General features: G+C 35.9%; 1 protein-coding gene across 8 annotated transcripts in view; it reads left to right on the forward strand.

Annotated features, from left to right (window-relative positions):
* PTPN13 (protein tyrosine phosphatase non-receptor type 13) overlaps positions 1-24,863 on the forward strand; it is a 203,675-nt gene that overhangs the window by 106,157 nt on the left and 72,655 nt on the right. For all 8 annotated transcript variants that reach the window (XM_036096776.2, XM_036096777.2, XM_078068905.1 and 5 more), the window contains 7 exons: positions 9,321-9,416; positions 9,813-9,906; positions 17,353-17,575; positions 21,338-21,412; positions 21,543-21,717; positions 23,687-23,840; positions 24,100-24,238. In XM_036096776.2, coding sequence (XP_035952669.1) covers positions 9,321-9,416; positions 9,813-9,906; positions 17,353-17,575; positions 21,338-21,412; positions 21,543-21,717; positions 23,687-23,840; positions 24,100-24,238 — 956 coding nt within the window. The remainder of the gene's footprint in view (positions 1-9,320; positions 9,417-9,812; positions 9,907-17,352; positions 17,576-21,337; positions 21,413-21,542; positions 21,718-23,686; positions 23,841-24,099; positions 24,239-24,863) is intronic.

Raw genomic sequence — 24,863 nt, forward strand, 5'->3', positions numbered from 1 at the left:
CAACAACTAGCATATGAATAATAACTTAGCCTGACCTTCTTATGAACATAAGAGACGTTTATGTGAAGAATTCTTGCCCAATGTGGAAAAAAACCCCCAACCCTTAATTATTCAAATAGATAAAACTGTGATAGTCTCAGAGTATAAATAGTGAAGCTACATACTGATGTAGATGAAAAGTGTTTTTTTTTACACTTGAACCTTGCTTTGAGAGTTAAACAGTAAAGAAATCAAACACTAATGGAGATATATATTTAATGCATTAAATTATGCTACACTAGTCTGATATATTTTGTTTGAATAGGTGATTTTTTTTTTGATTACCTATAAAGTGAGTATTAAGCCGAACTTCGTCCTAGTTTGCACAGGGAATGTGTGCAGGCACCTGTGTTAAAGAAACCCAAATAGACCAACTTGTTTACAACTTGTTTCCAAATATGCATATATATCTGCAAAGATGGTATATAATATTATTGACCCTTATTTATTAAAAATGGTAACTTGTTACAAAACCTAACTTCCAAATTTAGAAATGTTATATTCATTACAAGAGATACAAGAAAAGAAGAAAAGGAAAAGATTTCTTCTTAAAAATAAAATATGCTTTGAATTGTTTGATACCATTTTCATCCTGAAATCTTTCTTTGCTATTTAAGTTTTCAAAAGCATTTGTTCTCACAAAGAACCTACCCATTTTTCCCCAGAGTGTATTTTTTTTAATTTTTTTCCCCCAGAGTGTATTTTATAACCAAGTTAAACAAACACTTCAAAAATGTTGGTTTATTATGGAAATGCTTGCACCATCTTAAATAAACTCCATTATATAGTAACTTACAAGTAGTAATAAATTATATTTGCTTTGGACTAAAGGTATTCTTCGGAAAGAATGTTTGATGTTTGGAATTCAAAAGCAATAATTCTTAGTTATTTAGTTGAGTAATTTGCTGGTTTAATGCTGTGCATTTTCTAAAAGTGAGATAATTTATGTTAGCTGCTCAAACAAAAGTGCACATTGCTAATATAAAAATTTTAGCTAGTATACAAAAAAGAAAAGAGAGTGGAAAACAATACAAATCCCATTTATCTCATTTAGTTCTCACGAAAAGTAGGCTCCACAGATCCCTTTTATGTGTGAGAAATCAAGCAGAACAGTGGATGTTGCTTATGTACACATTTCTTTTTAAATATTCTTGTTTTAAGCCATTTAAAAATATTAATAGTGCTCTGTACAATTTTTGTGATCTTTAAATCTGGCAGTTGCTAATGGCTATGAGTAATTACAGAATTAGAAGAGGTCTTGGAGTACATATTCCTGAGCTCATGAAGATTTAATAACTTACCCAAGACCACGTAACTAGTTAATGATAGAATTTCCATCATTATGGGAGACTGTGGATTTCCATCTAGATTTCAGAGCTCCAGTCTGAGAATTTCCAACTCTGTGTTACTTCCTGATTTTTTAAAAAAGATGTGTTCCAGTGTTCATTGGGTTAATACAGCAATTGGAAGAGAAGTAACTGCCAAATTTGGGTTTGTCCTTTTAAGCACGTAAGGAGGCTCATTGAACTAATAGGAAAGACATTTGTCTCAGGCACCTGGGTGGCTCAGCAGTTAAGCATCTGACTCTTGATTTGGGCTCAGGTCATGATCTCGGGGTTGTGGGATGGAGCCCCACGTCCAGCTCCACGCTCTGCGCAGAGTCTGCTTCTCCCTTTCCCTCTGCTCCTCCCCCTGCTCTCTCTCTCTCTCCTTCCCTCTCTCAAATAAATAAAATTAAAAAAAAAAAAAAGGAAGACAGTTGTCTGCTTTAACCTCAGATGTATAGCCCTTTCCTTAGTCCATCCTCTTGAAAGGAGCCTTTACATAAATCACCTCTATAGCATTTCCTTAGCTGCTAACATCAACCAGCCAGCTAACACAGGGGAGAGCAGAGTTTGGTACTAGAAGGAATCTGGATACTATTTAAACCAAACATCTCACTTTCAAAAGCCCAGAGTAGGCTAGTTTGCCAAAGGAGATACATAATTCATAATTTATAACAGAGCTGTATTTAGAATCCAGATCTCTTGAAACCCAGAATAAGATTTTTTCCACTTTGCCATTCTGATTTCAAGCAGAAACGAGATACATTTCAGATACATTATTTGGAAAATTCTTTACTGACTGGAAGGTTGGGCATTCAACTCTAACCACCTAACAAACCCCTTAAGTCTCTTCCTAATAAAATTATATAATTTTTAATACAGTAAAACAAGATAGTATAATTTTTTAAAAAGGCTCAAATTAGGAACTTTTGGTTCTTTCTGCAGCAAACCACACTGGATAGGGGTTAAGATGGAGCTCTATGGTGTTGCGTGCTCTATTGTGGTAGATAGTGTCTTAATGGGGCTTTCCTACAGTAGGATCTTGTCAGATGGTTATCCTGTAGCCAGTGAAATAAGAATGTAAACTATCAAAATGCAGTGGTTAGCATTGAGTGCTCTGATTTCCTTGAGAACAAAATAAGAAAGGAAGAGAAAAGACCCTGAGAAAGAAACTATAGTTGAAGTTTAAAAATTATAAATATAAGATTATTTCTATAATTATTAAGTTAATACTTAATCTTTCAGATAGTTTTCTACATTTAAAAAGCAGTAAGGAAGGGGCAGGAAGAAACATAACAGGTTTATCTTGTGGAAACTACTTGTAAAATTGATGTGACTCTCTTTTTGTTGCTTTATTCTTTTCATTTCACGGTTTTCACCTCAGCAGAGGACTGTCCTAGTCTACTTTTTCCCTTTTTTCCTTGTTCCTAGTATCTTTTTTGCACCTCTCTACTCCATCTCAAAATTGGACATATCATCTGTTTTATAACAGAAGTATCTGTCACCGTCTCTCTTGTATGTAATTACCCCACGCTCCCTGTCTGTCATTGCCGTGTGGGTTGGTAGCACATTCCCAATTATGAGAGATTGACTTGGAACCAGTACTGTGAGTATAATATGAACAGCACTCCACACCCTGGGCGGGGACCATGAATAGCATTTTGCTTCCAACAGTCAAAACTCCTCTGCATTCTGTATAAATACTAGAAGGGAATATGAAGAACAGATAAAATTAAATTCTTCAAAAGTGACTATGGTTAAATATTACTATTTAAGGAGTTTTAAGTCAATCTACTTTACTTCAGCCTTAAATACTGTTTAAAGAAAACAGTGTTGTGACCTCTGGTCTAGCTTAGTTTTGCTGTTCCGTGACCGCCTTGTGAATGCAGCTTAAACTCTGTGTTGTGCAACTAGAATATGTAAACACTGCAGTATGTGAGCCTGCGCTTATCACTGAGGCACCTCATTTTCATGAGAAGATTGAATTTGAAAGCGCACATGTTTTTGTAGTTGCATTTCAGAAAAACAAGAGGATGGGTTTATAAATATTACAGATCAACACGTAGAATACTTTTAGTGACATGTTACAGAGAGAGAAATTTTTCTTCAAAACTTCTCTCTCTTTTAAAATCCAGAATTGGGGCGCCTGGATGGCTCAGTTAAGCATATGCCTTCGGCTCAGGTCATGATCCCAGGGTGCTGGAGTTGCCCGAGTTTGGCTCCCAGCTCAGTGGGGAGTCGGCTTCTCCCTTTCCCCCTGCCACCCCCCTCCCCCGTACTCTCTTTCTCTCTGTCAAATAAATAAATAAAATCGTTAAGAAAAAAAAAGAAGAAATTTTGCATGGTCTAATTCATAGCTGTGTCCTTAGTATCTACCACTATACCCTACCTGATAATAAGTATTAATGTAAACTGAGTATTGCAATGTAGCTATTAATATTAAATATTTGGTAAGTGCTATTTCAGATACATGATACAATATTCTCTGATGAATTCTGCATCGTGAGGAGAAATCCTACCTCCTTCTGTGTTTTGTCCAACTCCAAGAGAAGTCATAACCTGACAACCAACAGCAAATGCAGTCAATTTCCTTTAAAGCTCTGGACTGTTTGGGAAAGCTTTAGAAGGGGTAGAGAAGTCCTAACAACATGGGATCCAGGAGGATTCTTGAAGAGTGCCATAGCCAGCCCAAATGCAAGACACAGCCTAGATTGGTGGCTGCTCCATTATACAAGACTGTTATAGATTGAGGGGACTAGAGACTTCATTCTTTTTGCTGTTCCTACTCTGCACAAATTTTACATCTATAAAGTAATTTACAGTTCACAGAGCATTTCTCCATATATCTTTCCTTAGTTATGTATCTTTATACTTGCATGAGTTCTGTTCCTCCTGATTAAAAATTTTATTGATCATGTCTAGCTCTCAAGGGATTTTAGAATATGTTCTGTTCATGTAGCAGGTAGCATGGTATAACATAGAATACAGTAGACTCTACTGAACATATAAAAGGAATAATCTTTAATCCCTAAAAATTAATCCCCTGATAAGAAAGCACAGAGAAAAACACTTAATACATGAAAACATAATGTTATTATTTTTGTTTCTTTGGTGTATTCGAAAATTGAAATATTTCACTAGAGCCGTAACCTTAAAAATGCAGAGTTTAAAATTTTTTTTTAATTATTTAGTTCCTGATGCTGCAGTTGTCTGAGTCTCACTTTCTGCCTGTCACTTGTCGGAGCTTGAATATGTGTCGCTTGTAAATGATGTTTTTAGTTTTTAGATTACAGTTTGTGCTTGCTTAGTTTCATTTTAATGGGAAGGTTGTAGATTTGAATGTTTCATCTGAAATAGCTTTACGTAAGTTCAGAATATCATGTAAATCTTCATAATATCCTAAATATTAAAAGCATAGTGTTCATGATCACATACTACAGCTTTATATGTTTAAAGTGTTAAGTGTGAACAAAAAATTTTAAAGTGTTAAGTGGTGGTGGAAATTGTGACTGTCAAGAACTTATGTCTAAATGCTCTAGCCTGCTTCTTATTGTTACTATATAAGTGGAGTCGATGGGATATTAGGGTTGGAGTGATTTTTATTTAAAGGACCAGATTAAGGTTAAAGAATAACAAAACATCTGTCAGATTTTTATATCTTGTACTCTGACCAAAAATAGTATACTCTTAATTATGGTAATATAATTAGAAATGAAAAGATGTCTCCAATTGTCAGAGTATGTATGATTACAGAATCTCTATAACTAGACTCCAAATGTTAATTCTTTAAGCCATCCTTCTGTAGATCCTATTCTTCTCATTCTCTCACTGCTATTCTGCAAAATGTTTTTTGGAGAGAATATATTCCTATGTGTTTTCTGTGTTTATATACATATATTCACATATACCCAATTTGGTGCTGCTTTTTCTGGTGACATGTATCAAGGCTGATTTTACTCTCTCATTTATTCTTTTGCATTCATTATTTCTACACTAAGATTCTTTCCTACAACTTCATTTTCCACATCTAAAAACTAAGTACTCGTAGGAAATCAAAGAGAAGGAAATTGTTTAGTGAAATGAGGAATAATCATGGCCCCTAAATAGACCCTGGTACACTCATTTGTACAAGGTAGGCTTCATTTAAATATTTACTAACTGAGAAATTTGCAACTCAACAAATTAGATATTGAATCTAATTTTATCCCACAAAAGCCAAATACAGTTCTGCAATTATAATGGTGAAAGCTTAAAATTTTGCTCTTAGAGTTTTAACATTGCAATGAAAATGGCCATATATGCATTTTATAAAGTGCATATCTGAATATTCTTAATAGGTCCATTTCACATGATTCAAGAATTTTGGTTTTTATAAAACTTTGTAGTATACTATAAATACTTAGGAGCATTTCTTTGTTTAAAAAAATAGTCTGACACTTTTTTTTATTTTTAAAGATTTTATTTATTTATTTGACAGAGAGATACATAGCGAGAGAGGGAACACAAGCAAGGGGAGTGGGAAAGGGAGAAGCAGGCTTCCCGCGGAGCAGGAAGCCTGATGCAGGGCTCGATCCCAGGACCCTGGGATCATGACCTGAGCCGAAGGCAGATGCTTAATGACTGAGCCACCCAGGCGCCCCAGTCTGACACTTTTTAATTAAAATAACAATCACTAGTTTCTATTGATCTGGAAGATGGGCATGTGAGGACATATTGTGCTCTCTGTTTTTGTCTCTGTGTAGAAGTTTTCATAATAAAAATGTTTTTTTCCTCTCTTTTTTAATCACTCAGTTAATACCACATTCCTGGGATCTGGGCCAAATGTAAGGTGCTTATAGTATACATTTAAATATATATAGAAAACATATCTGTGGTATCTGGATCCTTCAAAAAAAAAAGTTGTCTATAATGTTAGGACCCCTCATGGATAATTAGGGACTACCCTTCTTCTGGCAGACGAGAAGAGTGGACGAAATCTGCTCTGGCACTAGTTGGTGTCTACTGGATGCCTTTAAGTAGGTCATCTCAGAAAGCCAAGCAATGTTCCCATGAGATCACTTGATCTGTAAGCCTGCAAAATACGGCTCTCCATATACACTAATGCAAGATACATTCATGGTGAAGGACATGTTTAGTAATTTTATGTTTGTAATGAATTTTATAATAATTCCTGAAATGGTTAAATTTATTATTTAATTCAGAAATGGAAAGCCCATGCTTACAAAGGCTAGCTTTTCTTGTAAGCATGACTGAGTAGTAAATAATGCCTGGGAACTTTAATCTGGCCATGCCACTACATGAAAGGAACATGGCTAACAGTATTTTAAAAGATACATTTCAGAATGCAAGAAGCTTACAAAAGAGATTCCCACAGTTTAGTTAACATAGACTCCCTACGCCTACCCCGGTCTTCGAAGTCTTCCTATCCCCTAGTAGTGCTGCAAAGCTAGTCATCCAGTCCATGTTTCTGGAGTGCCAGTGCCCCATGGCTCTAAAGCAATAAGGCATCATGAGTCAGTGCCCTCCCTCCCCGCAGGTGTGGTACTAAGAACATTTATAGACCAACAGTTCATTAAGGGAAAATGATTTATTGTTATGCTTTTAAGAGGGGATAATGAATATTACATTAATTTGTCTCATAGAAGGAACCCAAGAGTTGAAAAAAGGAAAGGGAACATGGACTCATGAAATAATACAAGAACAACTATGAAGCACCACCAAAGAATGGAAATTCAACTTGAAATTTATTTACTATCTTACAGCCACTGGCAGAAATAGTTATGAAACAGTAAATTCATGGGACACATGGGTCATTCAGTTGGTTAAGCATTTGCCTTTGGCTCAAGAGTCTTGGGATCGAGTTCTGTATCGGGCTCCTTGCTCAGAGAGGAACCTGTTTCTCCCTCTGCCTGCCGCTCCCCCCTGCTTGTGCATTCTCTCTCTCTCTCTCTGACAAATAAATAAATAAATAATCTTAAAAAAAAAAAGAAGAAGAAACAGTAAATTCATTCAATGTGGGGTGTGAAATTGTTATTGCATGGCATAACATCCAAGTGACTGAGTTCTCTACTCTGTCTACTAAATAGTCTTATTGCAAGTCTGTACTTTTCTTTGTATGGTAAAAACCATATTGCCTCTGTACATTTGAGTCCTCTCCTTGCCCTTGTTGGTTTTATTTCGTGTCCTGTACATTGCAATGCCAGGTTTGTAATTTGTTCAAGTTAACTTTGGGAAAATCCCTCAAAAATTTAACGTGGCGGTTCCATAACAATATAACAAAAAGTTCTTCAGTGCCCTTGGAAAATAGCAGTTCTTCTTAAGTAACCATTTAACTGTTCATTAAATTTAAATAGAACTAGACAAAACCATTGTTTGATATCTTCTAAAATCTTTTCAAATCACATTTATTTTAAACCAGAAGAATTTTTTTTTTTTAATTATCTTATTTACCATGAGACTTGCTTGTGGTAGAATGGAATCATTTTTTTAAAGTACTAGTAAATATTTGGATTTTCAATCCCAAAACTCTTTCCATTAATTATGGTATTATTTCATACTCATGTTCAATGTGTACAAAGGTGAACAAAGTAGAGGTCTTCTGTATCATGCCTACTTCTCCAGGTAAACATTGCCACAAGAACAATGTGCAACTTCCTCTCCATCAAGTGGCCATTTTTCCTTCCTTGTCTCAGCATGATCTTCCCATTCTTCCAGCCCATCATGTTCATCTTGGTTCTACAATCCTGGTTCCTGTGTTGCCATTTGACTCTCTCATTCGTTTATTCATCCCTTTTTCTTTTAACAATCTCTACTGAACACCTTGCAGCACAAGGAATAATTCATGTTGTAAAGTTCCTGTTCTCCAGTTTGCAAACTAGTAAAAAAGAATCCCTCACATAGATCCATTGTGTGCCATCATACATCCCATGTCTCCCCCACCTAAGTTCTAGTGTTTCCCATGGTTTTGTTTCTCTAGTGCCAAGAAAAAACCACCAAACCATTCTGACTGGTTCCAATAAAATTCATACATTCTAGCCTAATCTAAGCTCTCATGGATATATAAAAGCTTTCATGTGGTTTTTACTGACTCTTATCACATTCTTCTTAGCAGAATTTCTTTACTCTTCTCAAGCTCCTGGCCACTGGCTCTCAGGAAGTGATGCACTTTTTATTACCAGGAGTAAGGCAACTTCTGAATGAGTATCTTGGGATTCTTTCTGTATCTTCACTCTTTCCCTTGTCCATCATTTCTTAAGAAGAAAAAGTTCTTCCTCCTTGCTGAAATTACTATGCATGTATGTTGGGTTTTTTTTTTCCCATCTCCTGTTTCCTTCAGCACATTTTTTCATCAGTTTTTCCCACCATCATTTGCAACATCAGTCTCTCTCATTCTGCAGGCTTATTATCCACTAACATCATGCTCAGACATTCCACCCTGCCACAAGGATTCAGATAACTCATTCAATCTTTTTTTTTTTTATATTAAAAAGTTTGTCGTTTTTTATGTTTTGGGGAGTGGGTGGAGAGAGGTCTGTAGTTTTCATCAAATTCTAACAAATGAATCTGTGACTCCACAATATTAAGAGCCACTGCTATAAATGTAGTCGGAGACCAGGTTATTAAAGGCTTTGAATACCAAGCTAAGGAGGCTTTAAATTTTATCCTGAAGACTTTATGCTCAGATTTTCATTTCTGGAAAGTTCCTAATGTGTCCCACAGCTGGCAAGTAGTGAGCTGAGATTCAAGCCCAGATAATCTGGTGTCAGAGTCCGGGTTCTTAACCAGTATGTCAGACTGCCTCAAAATTGGAATCACGTTGTTTGGATATCGTCCAGCAATTGGTAAATTTAAAGCAATATATAAAATGTTCTAGTCTCATAAGAGTAAATGTAATATTTGATTTGTGTGGAACAGTTAATGCATTTGCTTTCTAATGTTTTTGTTTAATCCTTTTAGAACCAATTCGAAGATATAAAACTTACCACAGTGATATCTTTAGTACCTCCAGTGAAAGTCCATCTGTCATTTCCTCTGAATCAGATTTCCGACAAGGTGAGAGGCATCTGGATAACCAAAATGTCTTTAAGAAACCATGAATGTCCTTCTTTTTCAGTAGTGTTAAGATATAAGGTGTCAAAAGAATAATTCTATATTAAATTTAAAAATTATAAAAAGCTGCTGGTTACTCATTTTAAGAGTATTATAGGAGCTTAATAGTTTCATCAAAGAATAATGTAGTCATTTTCATAATAGGAATTAATTCATTGTCTTTAAAAATAATATGACTTATCCCTGAAGAGTTTAATGACATTATGTCATTAATTTGATGGTATAAATGTGATTTGTAAAAATTACCTTAGTGTATCTGCTAAATGTTTGAGTTTTAAATAAGGCTACTTCATATTTTTATCACCTGTGCTGTTATTTCTTTTTTCATTCTTTAATTAGTACGAAAAAGTGAAGCTTCCAAGAGGTTTGAATCTAACAATGGTCTCCCAGGGGTAGGTGAAAACCCAAGTCAAGGCCAGTCACAGAGACCAAGGTATGTGATATGAAAAAATAGTAATAATATATTGCCAGTGACAGGTGTTTTGTTTTTCTTTATTAGAATCAAGGAGAAGTTTTCAAAATTATCCTCTTTTCTCTCTTTTCTCCATTTTCCTTTTTTCTTTACCTCTTCTTTAAATTCTTGGAAATTCATTTAATTATGTGAAAGACATTGTAGTAGTTTGAGTTTGAGTTATTGGAATCTTTTAAAATTAGAACTGGTGGGGCGCCTGGGTGGCTCAGTCGTTGAGCATCTGCCTTTGGCTCAGGTCATGCTCTCAGGGTCCTGGGATCGAGCCTCGCATCGGGCTCCCTGCTCCGCGGGAAGCCTGCTTCTCCCTCTCCCACTCCCCCTGCTTGTGTTCCCTCTCTCGCTGTGTCTCTCTCTGTGTGTCAAATAAATAAATAAAATCTTTAAAAAATAAATAAATAAATAAAATTAGAATTGGCTCTGATTATTTATAGTTTGTGCTTGAAATTAAAACTGTCAATATGTATATAAAATAACGTATTAACAGGAAGTTCTGAGGGGATGGCATCAAACATCTGTGAGAAGATAATAAGCCTTAATTTCTAAGAGAATAATTTCTCTTGAAAAGTTGAACAGGCTCAACAAGCAGGTTTTCAGGGAGTATTTTTTTGAATGGATAATGAGTAGGTTACTACTAAGTAACCTATTATGTAAAAAGTTAATTATTCACTACATATTTACTGGCTTAAAAGAGGTTATCTTGTTTTTTTTTTTTTTTAAAGTCCAATTTGGGCTATTTCAAGTTCATTTTCATACTGAAAGATTCAGCTTTCTTATAAGGTGTTAGGTAATTCTTGTGCTGTGCTTAGGATGGTGGTATTATAGCTATATATTGATTTACTTTGTTTAAAGTGAAAAGTGTCGAGCCAATACTGAATATTTTGATGTGTATCCTTTTCCTGTGTGCACAAGTCCCTTACATGAATAAAAGCATATTGTTAATGTTAAACATTTATTTGAAATTTGTAATGTGTTATTACAGAACTAGAGGTTGCTTCAGAATTTACTCCCAAACTATGGAAATCCTTTTAAATTTGATATCTTAATTTGTTTAATTCAAGTGTCACCATATACAAAAGAATCATTTGGAGATTAACAAAAACTTGCCCCTAGCTAATTAATTCTGGCAGACACTGTTTCACACCTGTAAACTATTAATAGACCAGGTAACAGTAGCCATGTGATCCATGTGATTAAAACAGACAGTTTATCTAGGGTTTAGACTCCAAGTAATTAAATACATTGCACTAAAGTTATTCCTTTTAATATTGCAGTTTTTATTAAATTTATGTCTTTTTCTCTCCTCTTATGCCTTTTAAAATAGTCCATGAACATCAAAAACTAATGATGTAATGTATGGTGATTAACATAACAATAAAAAATAAAAAATAAAATAAAATAGTCCATGATACTTTATTTCCTCCGAGGAAAGCTCTAATATAGTATTCATTTACCTAAAGCAGTATTTTATTTGCATAGTAGGATTTTATATTACTAGGACCCCATTGTGGTGATAACCCTGATTTGGTAATTTTGAACAAAGAGGTAAGAGACAAAGATAGGTTTATGTTTGATGTTATACAGTTTTCTTAAAGACACAAAAGCATTTTGTGATGAACAGCAATAAGAAGCAAATATTGAAATGCAGTCAGCACTGTGGTGAATTGCGGGAGTCACTCCTCACTATATATTTAATTTGGAGAAATTTTATATAAATTGTATGATGCTCTTTAGCTTGATGAAAACATGAGTAAAGACAACTGGAGAATTATTGGGCTTATGCATTAAAAATTGATTTTATCGTTCATTTGTTAGTTGTTTAAGAACATATTCCTCCAAGGGACGCCTGGGTGGCTCAGCTGGTTAAGAACATATTCCTCCAAATAAAATTAAATCATTTTGTGAGTCTTATTTCAATTTTCTTGATAAGTTACCTCAAAAGATTATAAGAGAATATTTGTTTCAACTGTTTCCAAGTTTTATTTTTAGGAGACATTAACTTTATTTATTTATTTATTTTAAGATTTTATTTATTTATTTGACAGAGAGAGAGACAGCGAGAGAGGGAACACAAGCAGGGGGAGTGGGAAAGGGAGAAGCAGGCTTCCCGCGGAGCAGGGGGCCGGATGCGGGGCTTGATCTCAGGACTCTGGGATCACGACCTGAGCCGAAGGCAGACGCTTAACCACTGAGCCACCCAGGTGCCCCTAGGAGACATTAACTTTAAGGTCACTTTAGTTCATTAAATCGTGTTCTAATGATAAACTGTCTTTTATTTCACACTTTAAGCGGAAAAAAAAACTCAATGTGGCATTCATAGCATCTCCATTAGATAAAGACATACACAAAAAAATATTTCAAGGAAAAGTAGGTTGTTAAATCTGTGTATATGTTATATTTAATGTAAGATGCTAAACTCTACTTCTTTTAGACAAGTCCCATCCCCTTTTTCTGCCCACTGACAAACACATTAAGTAAAATACTCTAAATTCCTTATTCAAGTGCAGAATTTTCTGAATGTGAACAAAGGTTTCTAATAACATCCTTAGCATGCTGGCACACAATTAGGAGGTCCTGTTTTGTTCTTTAGGTCATATATTTGTGAGATCTATAAATAGTGCTGTATTTAGACATGTTGCATGCTTCTTTATAAAAATTTCCATTCCCTTTAGCTAGAATGAAATGGAAAAACAGATCCAGGCAGTGCTGTTGATTTGTATCATAAGGGGTGGGGGGAAATTAACAGGAAATTATGAGTCAGATACAGCAGAATGAGTAATTTTTTGATTCTGAGTTATCAAAAGTGTCTTTCAGTGACCAAAAAGGATATTCAAAACTGTTTTCCAAAGAACATCTCTAAGTTTTTTCTGTGTTAACTTTTGAAGTACAGTTTATACATAGTACAATTCCCACTGTTTCTGTGCCTATCTGCTTGAGGAGGTAGCCTATTTTTCCGACTTAACTTTGAACAAGAAGGCTAATATATTTAATGAAACCAACAGGTGCAAGTTAAAATGTATAGATTCAGGTTCTTATTATTATCCTTGACCCCCCCCATTAAGTGAGAGAGCCATAAAATTACATTCAGTCATTTGCTCAAGAAATGATTGCTGTGCACCTACCATGTACTGGGAACTTTTAGGTACTGGAGATAGAGTCATGAAAAAAAACAAGAAAAAGTGTCCCTCAAAGGAATTTCTAGGGCTGAGAGATAGCCAGTAAACCATTAAAAAACAAGTAAGTAAATGCACCATCAGATAATGATGGTGCTTTAAAGAAAAATAAAGCAGGCTAAGGGGATAGAGAGTGCACATAGAGGCAAACAGTGATCAACAAAATGAAAAGTCAACCTACTGATGGGGAGAAGATATATATAAGTGGTATTTCTGATAAGGGATCATATCCAAGATATATAAAGAAATTATATACAACTCAACACCAAAAAAAGTCAGATGATCCAATTTAAAAATGGGCAGAGGACCAGAACAGACATTTTTCCAAAGAACACATACAGATGGCCAGTAGGCACATGAAAAGATGCTCAACATCATTAATCATCAGGGAAATGCAAATCAAAACCACAATGCAGTATCACCTTACACCCGCCAGAATGCCTAAAATCAAGAAGACAAGAAACAAGTGTTGGTGAGGATGTGGAGAAAAAGGAATCCCCATGCACAGTTGGTGGGAATGTAAAGTGGTGCAACCACTGTGGAAAACAGTATGGAGGTTCCTCAAAAATTAAAAATAGAAATACCATATGATCCAATAATTCCACTAGTGGATATTTACCCAAAGGAAATGAAAACACCAATTTAAAAACATATTTGCACCTCTGTGTTTACTACAACACTATTTACAGTAGCCAAGATATGGAAGCAACCCAAGTGCCCATCAGTAGATGAATGGATAAAGAAGACACACACACACCCTGGAATATTACTCAGCCATAAAAAAGAATGAGATCTTGCCATTTGCAACAACATGGATGGACCCAGAGGGTATTATGCTAAGTGAAAAAAGTCAAAGACAAATACCATATGATTTCATTTATATGTGGAATCTAAAAAACAAAACAAATGAACAAACAAAACAGAAACAGACCTACTAATACAGAGAACAAACTATTGTGAAAGTGGGGAGGGAGTGAAATAACTGAAGGGGATTAAGAGGTACAGTCTTCCAGTTATAAAATAAGTAAGTCATGGAAATAGAAAGTACAGCATTGGGAAGATAGTCAATAATACTGTAATAACTTTGTATGGTGACTACACTTAACATGGTAAGCATTGAGTAATACAGAATTGTCATATCACCATGTTGTTCACCTGAAACTAATATACCATTGTATATCAACTACACTTCAATAATAAAAATTTTAATTGGAAAAGACAGTAAAAAAAAAAAAAAAGAGAGAGAAAAAGCAGGCTTAAGGGATAGAGAGTGCAGGGTTGTGATGTCCAAGTTCTTTTATACATAGGTAGGGTGATTAGAGGAGGCCTCTCCCAAGGATTATATTTGGATAGAAAACTATTTTAAGTGATGGGGTGAACTGTGCATATAGCAGGAGACGGGGTTCCTTCCAAACAAAAGGAATGACAAGAGCAAAGGCCTTGAGTTATGGGAGATGTGTTGCATGTCAGAGCAATACAGGAAGGACAGTGTGGGTGCAGCAGGATGAGAGAAAGGCAGAGTGGGTAGTAACCAGAATCCAAATCATGTCATACCTCAGAAGCTTACGTGAACAATCTGGATGTATGATGGGAAGCCATTGAGTGGCTTGAAAACATAGGTCTAATTTACATTTAATGGGATTACTCTGTTCTGTGTTTTGAAGAACAGTTTACAAGAGTAAAAGCCCTGTTGGAAGTAATCGTAGTGAGATCTAGCCCCACATCCATTTGGATAGATATAGCCCAGATTAGATTGCTAGTGATAGAGAAGAGTCAGATATAGATATTTTCAAGGTTGTGCTTTCAGGATTTGCTGCTCAATCAGATAGGGGATTTGTAGGATAGAGGAATCAAGAATGATTCCCAGTTGCGTTGTAAGCAACTGGTGAATGATTGAGAAAAGGTTGGACAAGGGGAAAAAATATCAAGAATCTGATTTGAGACATATTAGCCTAAAGATGCATATTAACATCCAAGTAGAACACTCACCTAGGCAAATAAAATTAGAATTCAGAGGAGAGACTGAATTATAGGCATATATAAAGTAATTAAGGCCATGTAACTAGATAAGATCATGTAGGTATGGAGTATATATGGAGACTAGGGAAATCTGGAGGTCTGAGCACTATTGTAGTCTAAAACTAGGAGATTAGAAATGAAGGAGGTGCCAACAAAAGAGACCAAGAAGGAAAAGCCAGTAAAGTAGAAGGAAAATAAAAAGAGCATGGTTTTCCAGAAGGGAAATGTTTTAAGACTATGGAAGGACTACACCTGGGTAGCTCAGTCATTTAAGCGTCTGGCTCTTGATTTCGGCTCAAGTCACGATCTCAGAGTCATGAGACTGAGCCCCATTTCAGGCGCCATGCTGCATGTGGAGCCTGCTTAGGATTCTCTCTCTCCCTCTCCCTCTGTCCCTCCCCACCTCTGACACAAAACAAAACAAAAAGAGTAGGAAGGACTGAGCAACTATGTCTTTTGGTGCTTAGAGGTCAAATAAAGTGACAATTGAGAATTATCCTTTGGCTTTGACAACAACGAGTTCACTCATTTTTGTGAACAGCTTTGGTGGAATAGTAGGGACTAAAACTACTGGTCTGAGTCCAAGAGAGTGGGAGATGAAGTAGAGATAAAACTTAAATGACAGTTTGAAGAGATTTGCTCTAAAAGACAGAAGGAAAGAATGGGATGAGTCCAAAAGGGGATGTACAACCAAAGGAGGATTTTTTTTGTTCTGAGTAAGAAATAGTATATCATGTTTGTAGGCTAGTGAGAATAACATAGTGTATGATATTATGGATGCACGTGAGGGGATAACTGCAGGGGCAAAGTCTCTGAGTAGTAGGAGAGGGGATGGAATTCCATGCCCAGGAGAGGTATCAGGCCTCTGTAAGGGTGCAGGAGATCCATCGTGGTTACCGAAAAGAAGACAAAAACATATGGATGTAGATCTGGAAAATTTGGTGGTAGAAGGATGAGGAAGTTATTTCCTGATTGCTTCTTAGTTCACCAAGAAAACTGAGGAAAAATCGTCAGTAGAGAGAACAAGGGAGAGAGTATTTGAGCTTTGAAAAGAAAAGGGAAGGAAGAAGGTATAAAATAGTTCTCTAAGAAAATGAGTTGCCAGATAGTGCTGCGAGCCCAGTGAGATCAATCAGCATGGTTCTGCAGTTTCATGAGAGTTGAGATTGTCTGCAAAGGAGTGATTTTAATGATGGGCCTTGGAATTCAAGCAGTGTAAGGGCAAGAGAAGGGTAATAGAGAAAGTGCTGGAGTCAATGAATTATTTCAAGAACGATATTAGAGGTAGTGGGCTAAAAAAAATAAGATTAGATAGAGAAGCCATTGGAGGGTAGAAATAGGACATTTTCGAGGTAGCGCAATTATTGTTTATAGACGGCATAACCATGGGAGTAGATGGCTGGCTGGCCGGGGGCGGGGGGAGGGCGGCAGAGTGTTGGAGGACTCCTCAGTCGTATAACACCATCTTGAATGATGACAGGATTACTGACAGAGGAAAGGACTGAGTCAGGTACTTAAATCTTTAATGAATAAGGGAGACTTGACCAATAGGATAATTAAATGTCTAGAGCAAAAGCAGAGCAGTGGATTAAGTGATTTCATAGCATGTACTTCAGGGAAGTTGGGAGCTATTCTAGGTCAGCAATGGTCTGGAAGCTGAAATAAGAAGAGAAATCTAGGGGCACCTGGGTGGCGAAGTCAGTTGAGCATCCAACTCTAGGTTTCGGCTAGGGTTGTGGTCTTGGGATCGTGAGATCTAGCCCCACGTCAAGCTCCATGCTCAGCTCCATGCTCAGCACGGAGTCTGCTTCAGATTCTCTCTCCCTCTCTCTCTGCCCTCCTGCTTGTGCTTGCTCTTTCTCTCTCTCTCAAATAAATAAATAAATCTTAAAAAGAAAAAAGGGAAATCTCTATCCTATCTCCAGGCCCAGTGGTACAGGACTATAAGAATAAACAGCCCCATCTGAAGAGAACTGCAGTGGAAGCAGTTTTCAGAGGATGCTAGAATGTTTAGAGAAGAGGTGGAGCATGTAGATCTATCCAGTGGAAATGGGACAGCGTACTATTATCAGTAGTTTAAAAGTAGGATTGAAATGTTACTGCAACAGTTCTTCTCAGAAGACAAAATAAAAATTGTTGAAATTCTTGATACCTTACTTAACCTGTTTTTCTTTCTTGATTAGGTTAAAGTAATTGTTTTCGTCTCATTTCTATACAGTAGACAATATGAAACACCCCTTGAAGGCAATGTAGTTAATCAAGAGATTATGCTAAAACGGCAAGAAGAAGAAATGATGCAGCTGCAAGCCAGAATGGCCCTTAGACAGTCTCGGCTGAGCCTGTATCCGGGAGACACAATCAAAGCCTCTATGCTTGACATCAGCAGGGATCCCTTAAGAGAAATGGCCCTTGAAACAGCCATGACCCAAAGAAAACTGAGGGTAAGTTAATTCTCAGATTACTGCATTTACACTTGGTCTCACAGGGAAATTTCTCTTTTTTTTAAGTTTTTACTTAAATTCCAGTTAGTTGGGCGCCTGGGTGGCTCAGTCAGTTAAGCATCTGCCTTCAGCTCAGGTCACGATCTTGGGGTCCTGGGATCGAGTTCCGCATAGGGCTCCCTCCTCAGCTGGGAGTCTGCTTCTCCGTCTCCCTCTGCCCCTCCCCACTGCTTGTGCTATCTCTCAAATAAATCTCTCAAATAAATAAATAAAATCTTTAAAAAAAAATTCTGGTTAGTTAACATACTCACAGGAACATGTTATGCAAAACACTTTTAAGTTCTGTAGGTGTCCTGAAATTCCCTATAGATGAAATAGAAATCCCATATTAATTCCACTGGTGTTAAATGTTGGTTGATATTATGTTGGTTGATATTAAAATAAATATTTAGCTGTTTCATTATTTCATTTTTAAAATAACATTAGATGGATTTAGAATAAGATATTCTAAATACACTGTATATTTTTAAAGTATATTTATGATCCTTAAAGTCAATTTATTTAGTATTGTAGGGGATTATCTTTTAATATTAAGAAATTTATTATCTCTGAAACCAAGAAGATCAGGAATAGAGTTCAGGATTGATTCAAAAGCTCAAGAATTATCAAGTACGTTCCATCTTTCTGCTCTGCCATTCTCAGAATTTTGATAGTGATTTACTTTGAAATCAAAAGATGATCACATGAGCTTCAAGCATTGTATCTTTGTATTACAATATTGAAAGACAAAAGGAACAAATCTGCATCCTATATCGGGGGGATTTTTTTTAATGTGTTTAGTTAGTTTACTTTTCTTTCAACATATGTCCTATATATTTTTATAAACATAAGCTCAAAATGAACAGTCTTCTCATGTGAAATATCTTGAACATTTTACAACTTCTATAATATTATTGTTAAGGGCTGTAAAGTACTTCATTATGTGAATTTATCATGTACCATGATTTCTTCAATCAGTTTCCAATTATTGGACATTTTTTTTCTTTTAAAGTTTTTATTTATTTGAGAGAGAGCACGAGTGGGGGATGGGAGGAGAGAGGGAGAGAAAGAAGCAGACTCCCCACTGAGCAGGGAGCCTGATGCGGGACTCCAGTATGGGCTCAATCCCAGGACCCCAAGATCAGGACCTGAGCTGAAGGCAGATGCATAACCAACTGAACCACCCAGGTGCTGCTGGACATTGAAAATATTTCTAATTTGTTGTTGTTGCTATTGCAAGCAATGCTCTGATGAACATCCCTTTAGCTAAATCTTTGCGGGTAGCTTCCTCCAAGTAGAATAGCCAAGTCAAAGGCAGGCACATTTTAAAACATTTGATACATATTGTCAAATTGTCCTTCACAATGTTTGTACAAATTTATGCTTCTTGTGTTCATGCCTGTTTCACCATATTCTTACCTTCTCTGGATATTGTCATTCTTTTTTTATCATCACCAATTTGATAGGTGAGGCCGTATCTTGTTTGTATTGTTCCTATACAAATAATTCTTCAAACATGAAATAAATAGTAGTAAAAGTGATAAAACCTAGGATGAATTTTTTCTTTTTAGTTCTGCACTTGTGTATTACCCACATTCTGTTTTGGTTTTTTGTTGCTTGTTTCAAAGAATTGTCTTTTTTTTTTTTTAAAGAATTGTCTCAAAAGCATTTTTGTATGCCTTAGAGTTGGTAGAATTCAAATTTCCCTCATAGTTTTCTAAGGAGAAGAAACAGTACTGGGTGGTGAAAATTGTTTGAACCACAAATTCGAAGACTTGGTTTCTATTGTTAATAATGCTGTTATATGATTTTAGGCAAATTTTTAAACCACTTTGTTCTTTATTGTGCTGATTTTTTAAATGTGGAATTGGGTTGAAATTTATAAGATACTGTCTACTTTTAAAATTGTTAGATTCCAATAAAATATGATTAAGCTGAAAGGAAGAAACTCAGTAAGCCTCATCAATTTATCATTATCACCAATATCTTTGTCAAAATTAAGAACTAGGCAAGATATCATACAAAATAGTGTGGGCTTCCAGTAATTAAACGCACGCATAAACTATAACGAGCACGTATATATACACCTTTTTCCTAAATCATAATTTTAGAGAGCTAATGTAGAACATAGCTTATTAGAGATTCATAAATGGTATCCTATATCTTTACAGTATGCCACTGTTATGCACCATCTCACTAAAAACCTGTGTTTCCTTTTAGGCAGTCAGTTTCTGGCTATTTCAAAAACAAACATCTCTTCATCAAAGACATACTATATCAGTGACTACAGAATGTGAACTGGTGGTCATTAAAGGACCGCGTGTTTTTTCTGAAAAGAGCAGGAAGTGTATGTTTTTAGTGCTGAGAAACAGTGCTAGTATTTGAAGGAACAATTACACCATTTAATTAATGTTCTTTCCCAAAACATAAATATTTGATTTTTTGTAGGTTACTTTTGGTGCAGAGACATTTTAACTTGTTTATACACTGTAGCTTTAGTTGATCTGTATTAGATTCTGTATTCCCCGAGGCAGACCATTTTCTTTTTTTCTGCTCTATTTCTGTTCTCATTTAAAATGTGTCCTACTGGCTGGTTGAGTATTAACAAACCCTTAAAGTTAATGTTTTACTTAAATGGTATCTGTCAGATGTTCCACACTTGGTTAATTGGATAGAATTTCCCACATCAAGCAACAAAAGAAGAAACCAACAAAAATAAAACCCCAGTAAACTTCCTGAGTGCAAACTCATGCATGCACATTACTGCACATGCGCTCATGTGTGCACACGCGCACACAAACACACCACCTGCCTTTGGCCTCAAGATTAGCCCTTTCATTGTACTTTTTGCCCATTTGCACATTATCTTTCAGTCTGTTCTGAATCCTGCTCCCACCTGGAATCTTAACTTTTTTTAAGTTATTTCCTCAACCAGTTACCACTTTTGGCAGAAACTTCTGGATATACAAGAGGTACAGGCAAAAAGTAGATTGAGAAGCAGTAAATGAAGTGTGTGGACTCCACTTTCCCCAGCTCCTGAGTCTCCCCTATCTCCTGAGAGAATGTTTTCTCCTTGGGGGTAGCAATGGGGGACAGAGGCTGATATCTGTAATATCCCTAACTGTCAACTATTTAGAAAAAAAAAGACAGTGAATGTCACAGGGTTCCAAGCACATGATTATGAATGGATATGTGTATTTTGTAATTACAAAGTAGATGTCCTTTAACTATGATTTATTTTAGGATACATGAAATATCACTCTCTAAAACAAAATGAGATTGTGTTCAATCACTTCACACCTTAGCAGTACTAAACCAAATCTTTATCATGAGCTTGATAACTCTATATTACTTCAGTAATTAAGGCTACTATTTTTTTTGACAGTCTGAGTTTATCTGAAGGCCAAAAAATGAAAAATTTGTAAAACAGTATGAAGCAAGGCTTTATATTTGACATCACTGGTAAAAAATGAAACTGAGGAAGAACTTCTGTTTACATTTGGTGTAAGGCATATTCCATTCCTGTCCTTCGTAAAAGCCACCATACTTCTTTATTAAACGTTGCTACATTTGTTTCAGATCACCTAGTTCTATTGTGGTGGCTTTACATGTAATTTATTATTATTATTATTATTATTATTATTATTATTATTATATTTGCCTTTTAAGGAAAGACCTAGCCTAAGAGGTAAAAACTGTTGATTCTACTTATGTAATTCGCAGAATTTCTTTGGCCCTGAGTTTGTGAAGATGACGATTGAGCCATTTATATCTTTGGATTTACCACGGTCTATCCTTGTAAGTAATAAAACCAACTTGTGTCACTCTTAGAAAATAATTTCAGTAATGACTTTTTTAAAAAAACAGTTAAAATTCTTATAATGTTTACTTTAATGGATATCATTCATTTTCTTTCTTTCAATCGTAGGCCAAGAAAGGGAAGAATGAAGATAACCGAAGAAAAGTAAACATAATGCTTCTGAGTGGGCAGAGACTGGAACTGACTTGTGATACCAAAACTATATGTAAAGATGTGTTTGATATGATTGTGGCCCACATCGGCTTAGTGGAACATCATTTGTTTGCTTTAGCTACCCTCAAAGGTACCAAGATATTTTAAGTTCAGGGTGTAGTATGGAAACTTGGCAACAAGCTTTCATACCTGTTATTGCCCAACTTGTTTTGGGAAATGTTAACTACATGAACATGTCAGCATTGAGAAGTAGGAGTTAGGAACTCCCTTCTCCTAATTAGGTTCATTGTGTTTTTGTTTTTTTTTTTTTTAAGATTTTATTTATTTATTTGACAGAGACATAGCGAGGGAAGGAACACAAACAAGGGGAGTGGGAGAGGAAGAAGCAGGCTTCCTGCTGAGCAGGGAGCCCGATGCGGGGCTCGATCCCAGGAGCCTGAGATCATGACCTGAGCCGAAGGCAGATGCTTAATGACTGAGCCGCCCAGGCACCCCTAGGTTCATTGTTTTAATAGCTGTGTCTTTTAGCATCTTCTATACCTGACCGTGAACATTTTTCTTTAGCTCAGTATACTAAAGTGGATTTTAATTATTATATTTTGGGGACCATTATATATGTCAATTGCCTACATATGTACTCTAGAAATTAGTATCCTGCTAATCTGAATTTAAATATATAGCAGGATCCTGGGCGCCTGGGTGGCTCAGTTGGTTAAGCGACTGCCTTCGGCTCAGGTCATGATCCTGGAGTCCCGGGATCGAGTCCCGCATCGGGCTCCCTGCTCGGCAGGGAGTCTGCTTCTCCCTCTGACCCTCCTCCCTCTCATGCTCTCTGTCTCTCATTCTCTCTCAAATAAATAAATAAAATCTTAAATAAATAAATAAATAAATAAATAAATAAATAGCAGGATCCTATTTCTGAATCTCCACATCAGCTTCTTTAGCCTACTATCCTAAAAACATAGTGTCTTTTTTAAATGTTTTCACTTCGTGACTGCAAATACATCATTTTACATATTTTTTAAGCTTTACATGCACTGAACTTTGTGGCATTCCCAGTGGCCTCAGAGCAGAGCTTCAGTGAAATCACTCCTATTTATCAGTTAGAATTTCCATAGCTCCTTATTGCTTTGGAGTTGGGCTTTAATAAATCATTGTATTTATAAATTACTCTTCAATATTTCAAATTCCTGTTTACCTCAAAATTTAACTTACCTTAGGCAACAGAGTACCATAAATTGCAGTTGAGGATCAAATTATCTTAAAACCCTACAAGATTAGGATAATGTCCTTTTTGTCACAAAAGAAATGTTTCCTTCAATTTAGTTTATTGAATTCTTGTTTCTTAAAAACTAATAGTTCACTTTATAGAGTCATCCAGTAAACATTCAATTAGTGCCTACTAATGTTCTGTCACTTTACTACTTACAAGTTTAGACTAATCAGGTAATACCATTCACATGAATAATTAATCAGAATTTCTGTTTATAGTACACCTAATTTCTTGAACCTCCTGGATAAGTCAGATTTTATTGAAAACCTTTTATTTGGAAAGAGTCAATAATATTTAGATGGAATTACAAAATGAAAAAAATAAAATGATGAGTATTTTTTTTCCTAGGTTTCAGTTGGAAGCTCAATAATAATAAATAATAAATAATATTTATTGAATGCTTACCATGTGCCACATGCTTTACCAAGTGTTTTATATGGCTTAGGTCATTTGATCCCTACAATAATACAATAAGGCAGGAATTAGCACTATCCGGATTTTACAGACAAGAAAATTGATGTCTAGAAAGGTTAAATAATTTAGTCAGTGTCACATGGATAGTAAATGATGTGGTGGATTTGAATCTAGTTCTATCTGCCTTTAGAACCCTGTCTTAAAAGACTCAGACATACCCTATTGCCCCCAATCTGTAGGCAGTTACCTTCAGCATTCCCTGCCATACTTCTTAACAATCTTATTTTATTCTTGTGTGAAACTATTTTGTGCAAGTCTGACCCCCCCCCCCGCAAAAAAAAAAAAAACTACGAAGGAATCAGAAGAAAACATTGAAGTATTTTTATCTGAGTGTTTCCTCATTCTGTTTTAGATAATGAATATTTCTTTGTTGATCCTGATTTAAAATTAACCAAAGTGGCCCCAGAGGGATGGAAAGAAGAACCAAAGAAAAAGAGCAAAGCCGCTGTTAATTTTACTTTGTTTTTCCGAATTAAATTTTTCATGGATGATGTTAGTCTAATACAGTAAGTACACAAGTTTCTATTTTTGTCTTTTTGGCTTCTGGTCTTTGGACCCTTTAGTTTACTGATACTGAATTATTTGATTCGGTAAATGTCTTCTCTATCATAAAAGAAATATTTCCTTCAACATAGTTTATTAAATTCTTGTGCCTTAAAAGATTAATAATAAACCATCTTGGGAACTCAACTTATATGCCAATAATAAAAATCTCTCCAGATTCAAGATGAAGCCTAGATGTTTAGTGTGCATTTATTTTTCCAGACATACCCTGACCTGTCATCAGTATTATCTTCAACTGCGAAAGGATATCTTGGAGGAGAGGATGCATTGTGATGATGAGACTTCTTTATTACTGGCATCCTTGGCTCTCCAGGCTGAATATGGAGATTATCAACCAGAGGTAGGATTTATTTTTTTTTTCTCCAGGACCACTTTCATATTGATATTTTTATCCTCAGCATAATTAAAAACTGAACCTGGATGATGTGTTTGCTATTTAGATCTGGAGTTGTTGTTTTTAAGATGTATTTGAGAGAGAGAGAGAGAGAGAGAGAATTGGCAGGAGGGGCAGAGGGAGAGCAAGAGAGAATCTCAAGCAGACTCCACGCTGAGCCTGGAGCCTGACACAGGGTTCCAGTCCCACAACCCTGCGATCATGACCTGAGCTGAAACCATGAGTCAGATGCTCAACCAATTGCACCACGCAGGCGCCCCAATATCTGGAGATTTTTGAGGCTAGTTTGGTACCTTAGAGTGACCAGATTCCCCACGTACATTGGTATGTAAAAATCATACAGTGTAGCTTTCTCTCTCTCTTTTTCTTTTTTCTGTGTAAAATTTCCTGTTTCACAATTTCAGGATATCTAGCATTTACCCTTCTTTCTCCCAATTTCTAATTAATGGATACTAGGCACAAGGGTTACCAGCCAAATCTGGGTCAAAGGGATCTTCTGCCTTCCACATGGATCCATGCAGTAATGGGCTGAGAACCTAGCAGAGTTCACTGTACAGAAAGCAGATGTTTG

Source organism: Halichoerus grypus, chromosome 3 (assembly GCF_964656455.1).
Source record: "Halichoerus grypus chromosome 3, mHalGry1.hap1.1, whole genome shotgun sequence".
Lineage (NCBI taxonomy): Eukaryota > Metazoa > Chordata > Mammalia > Carnivora > Phocidae > Halichoerus > Halichoerus grypus.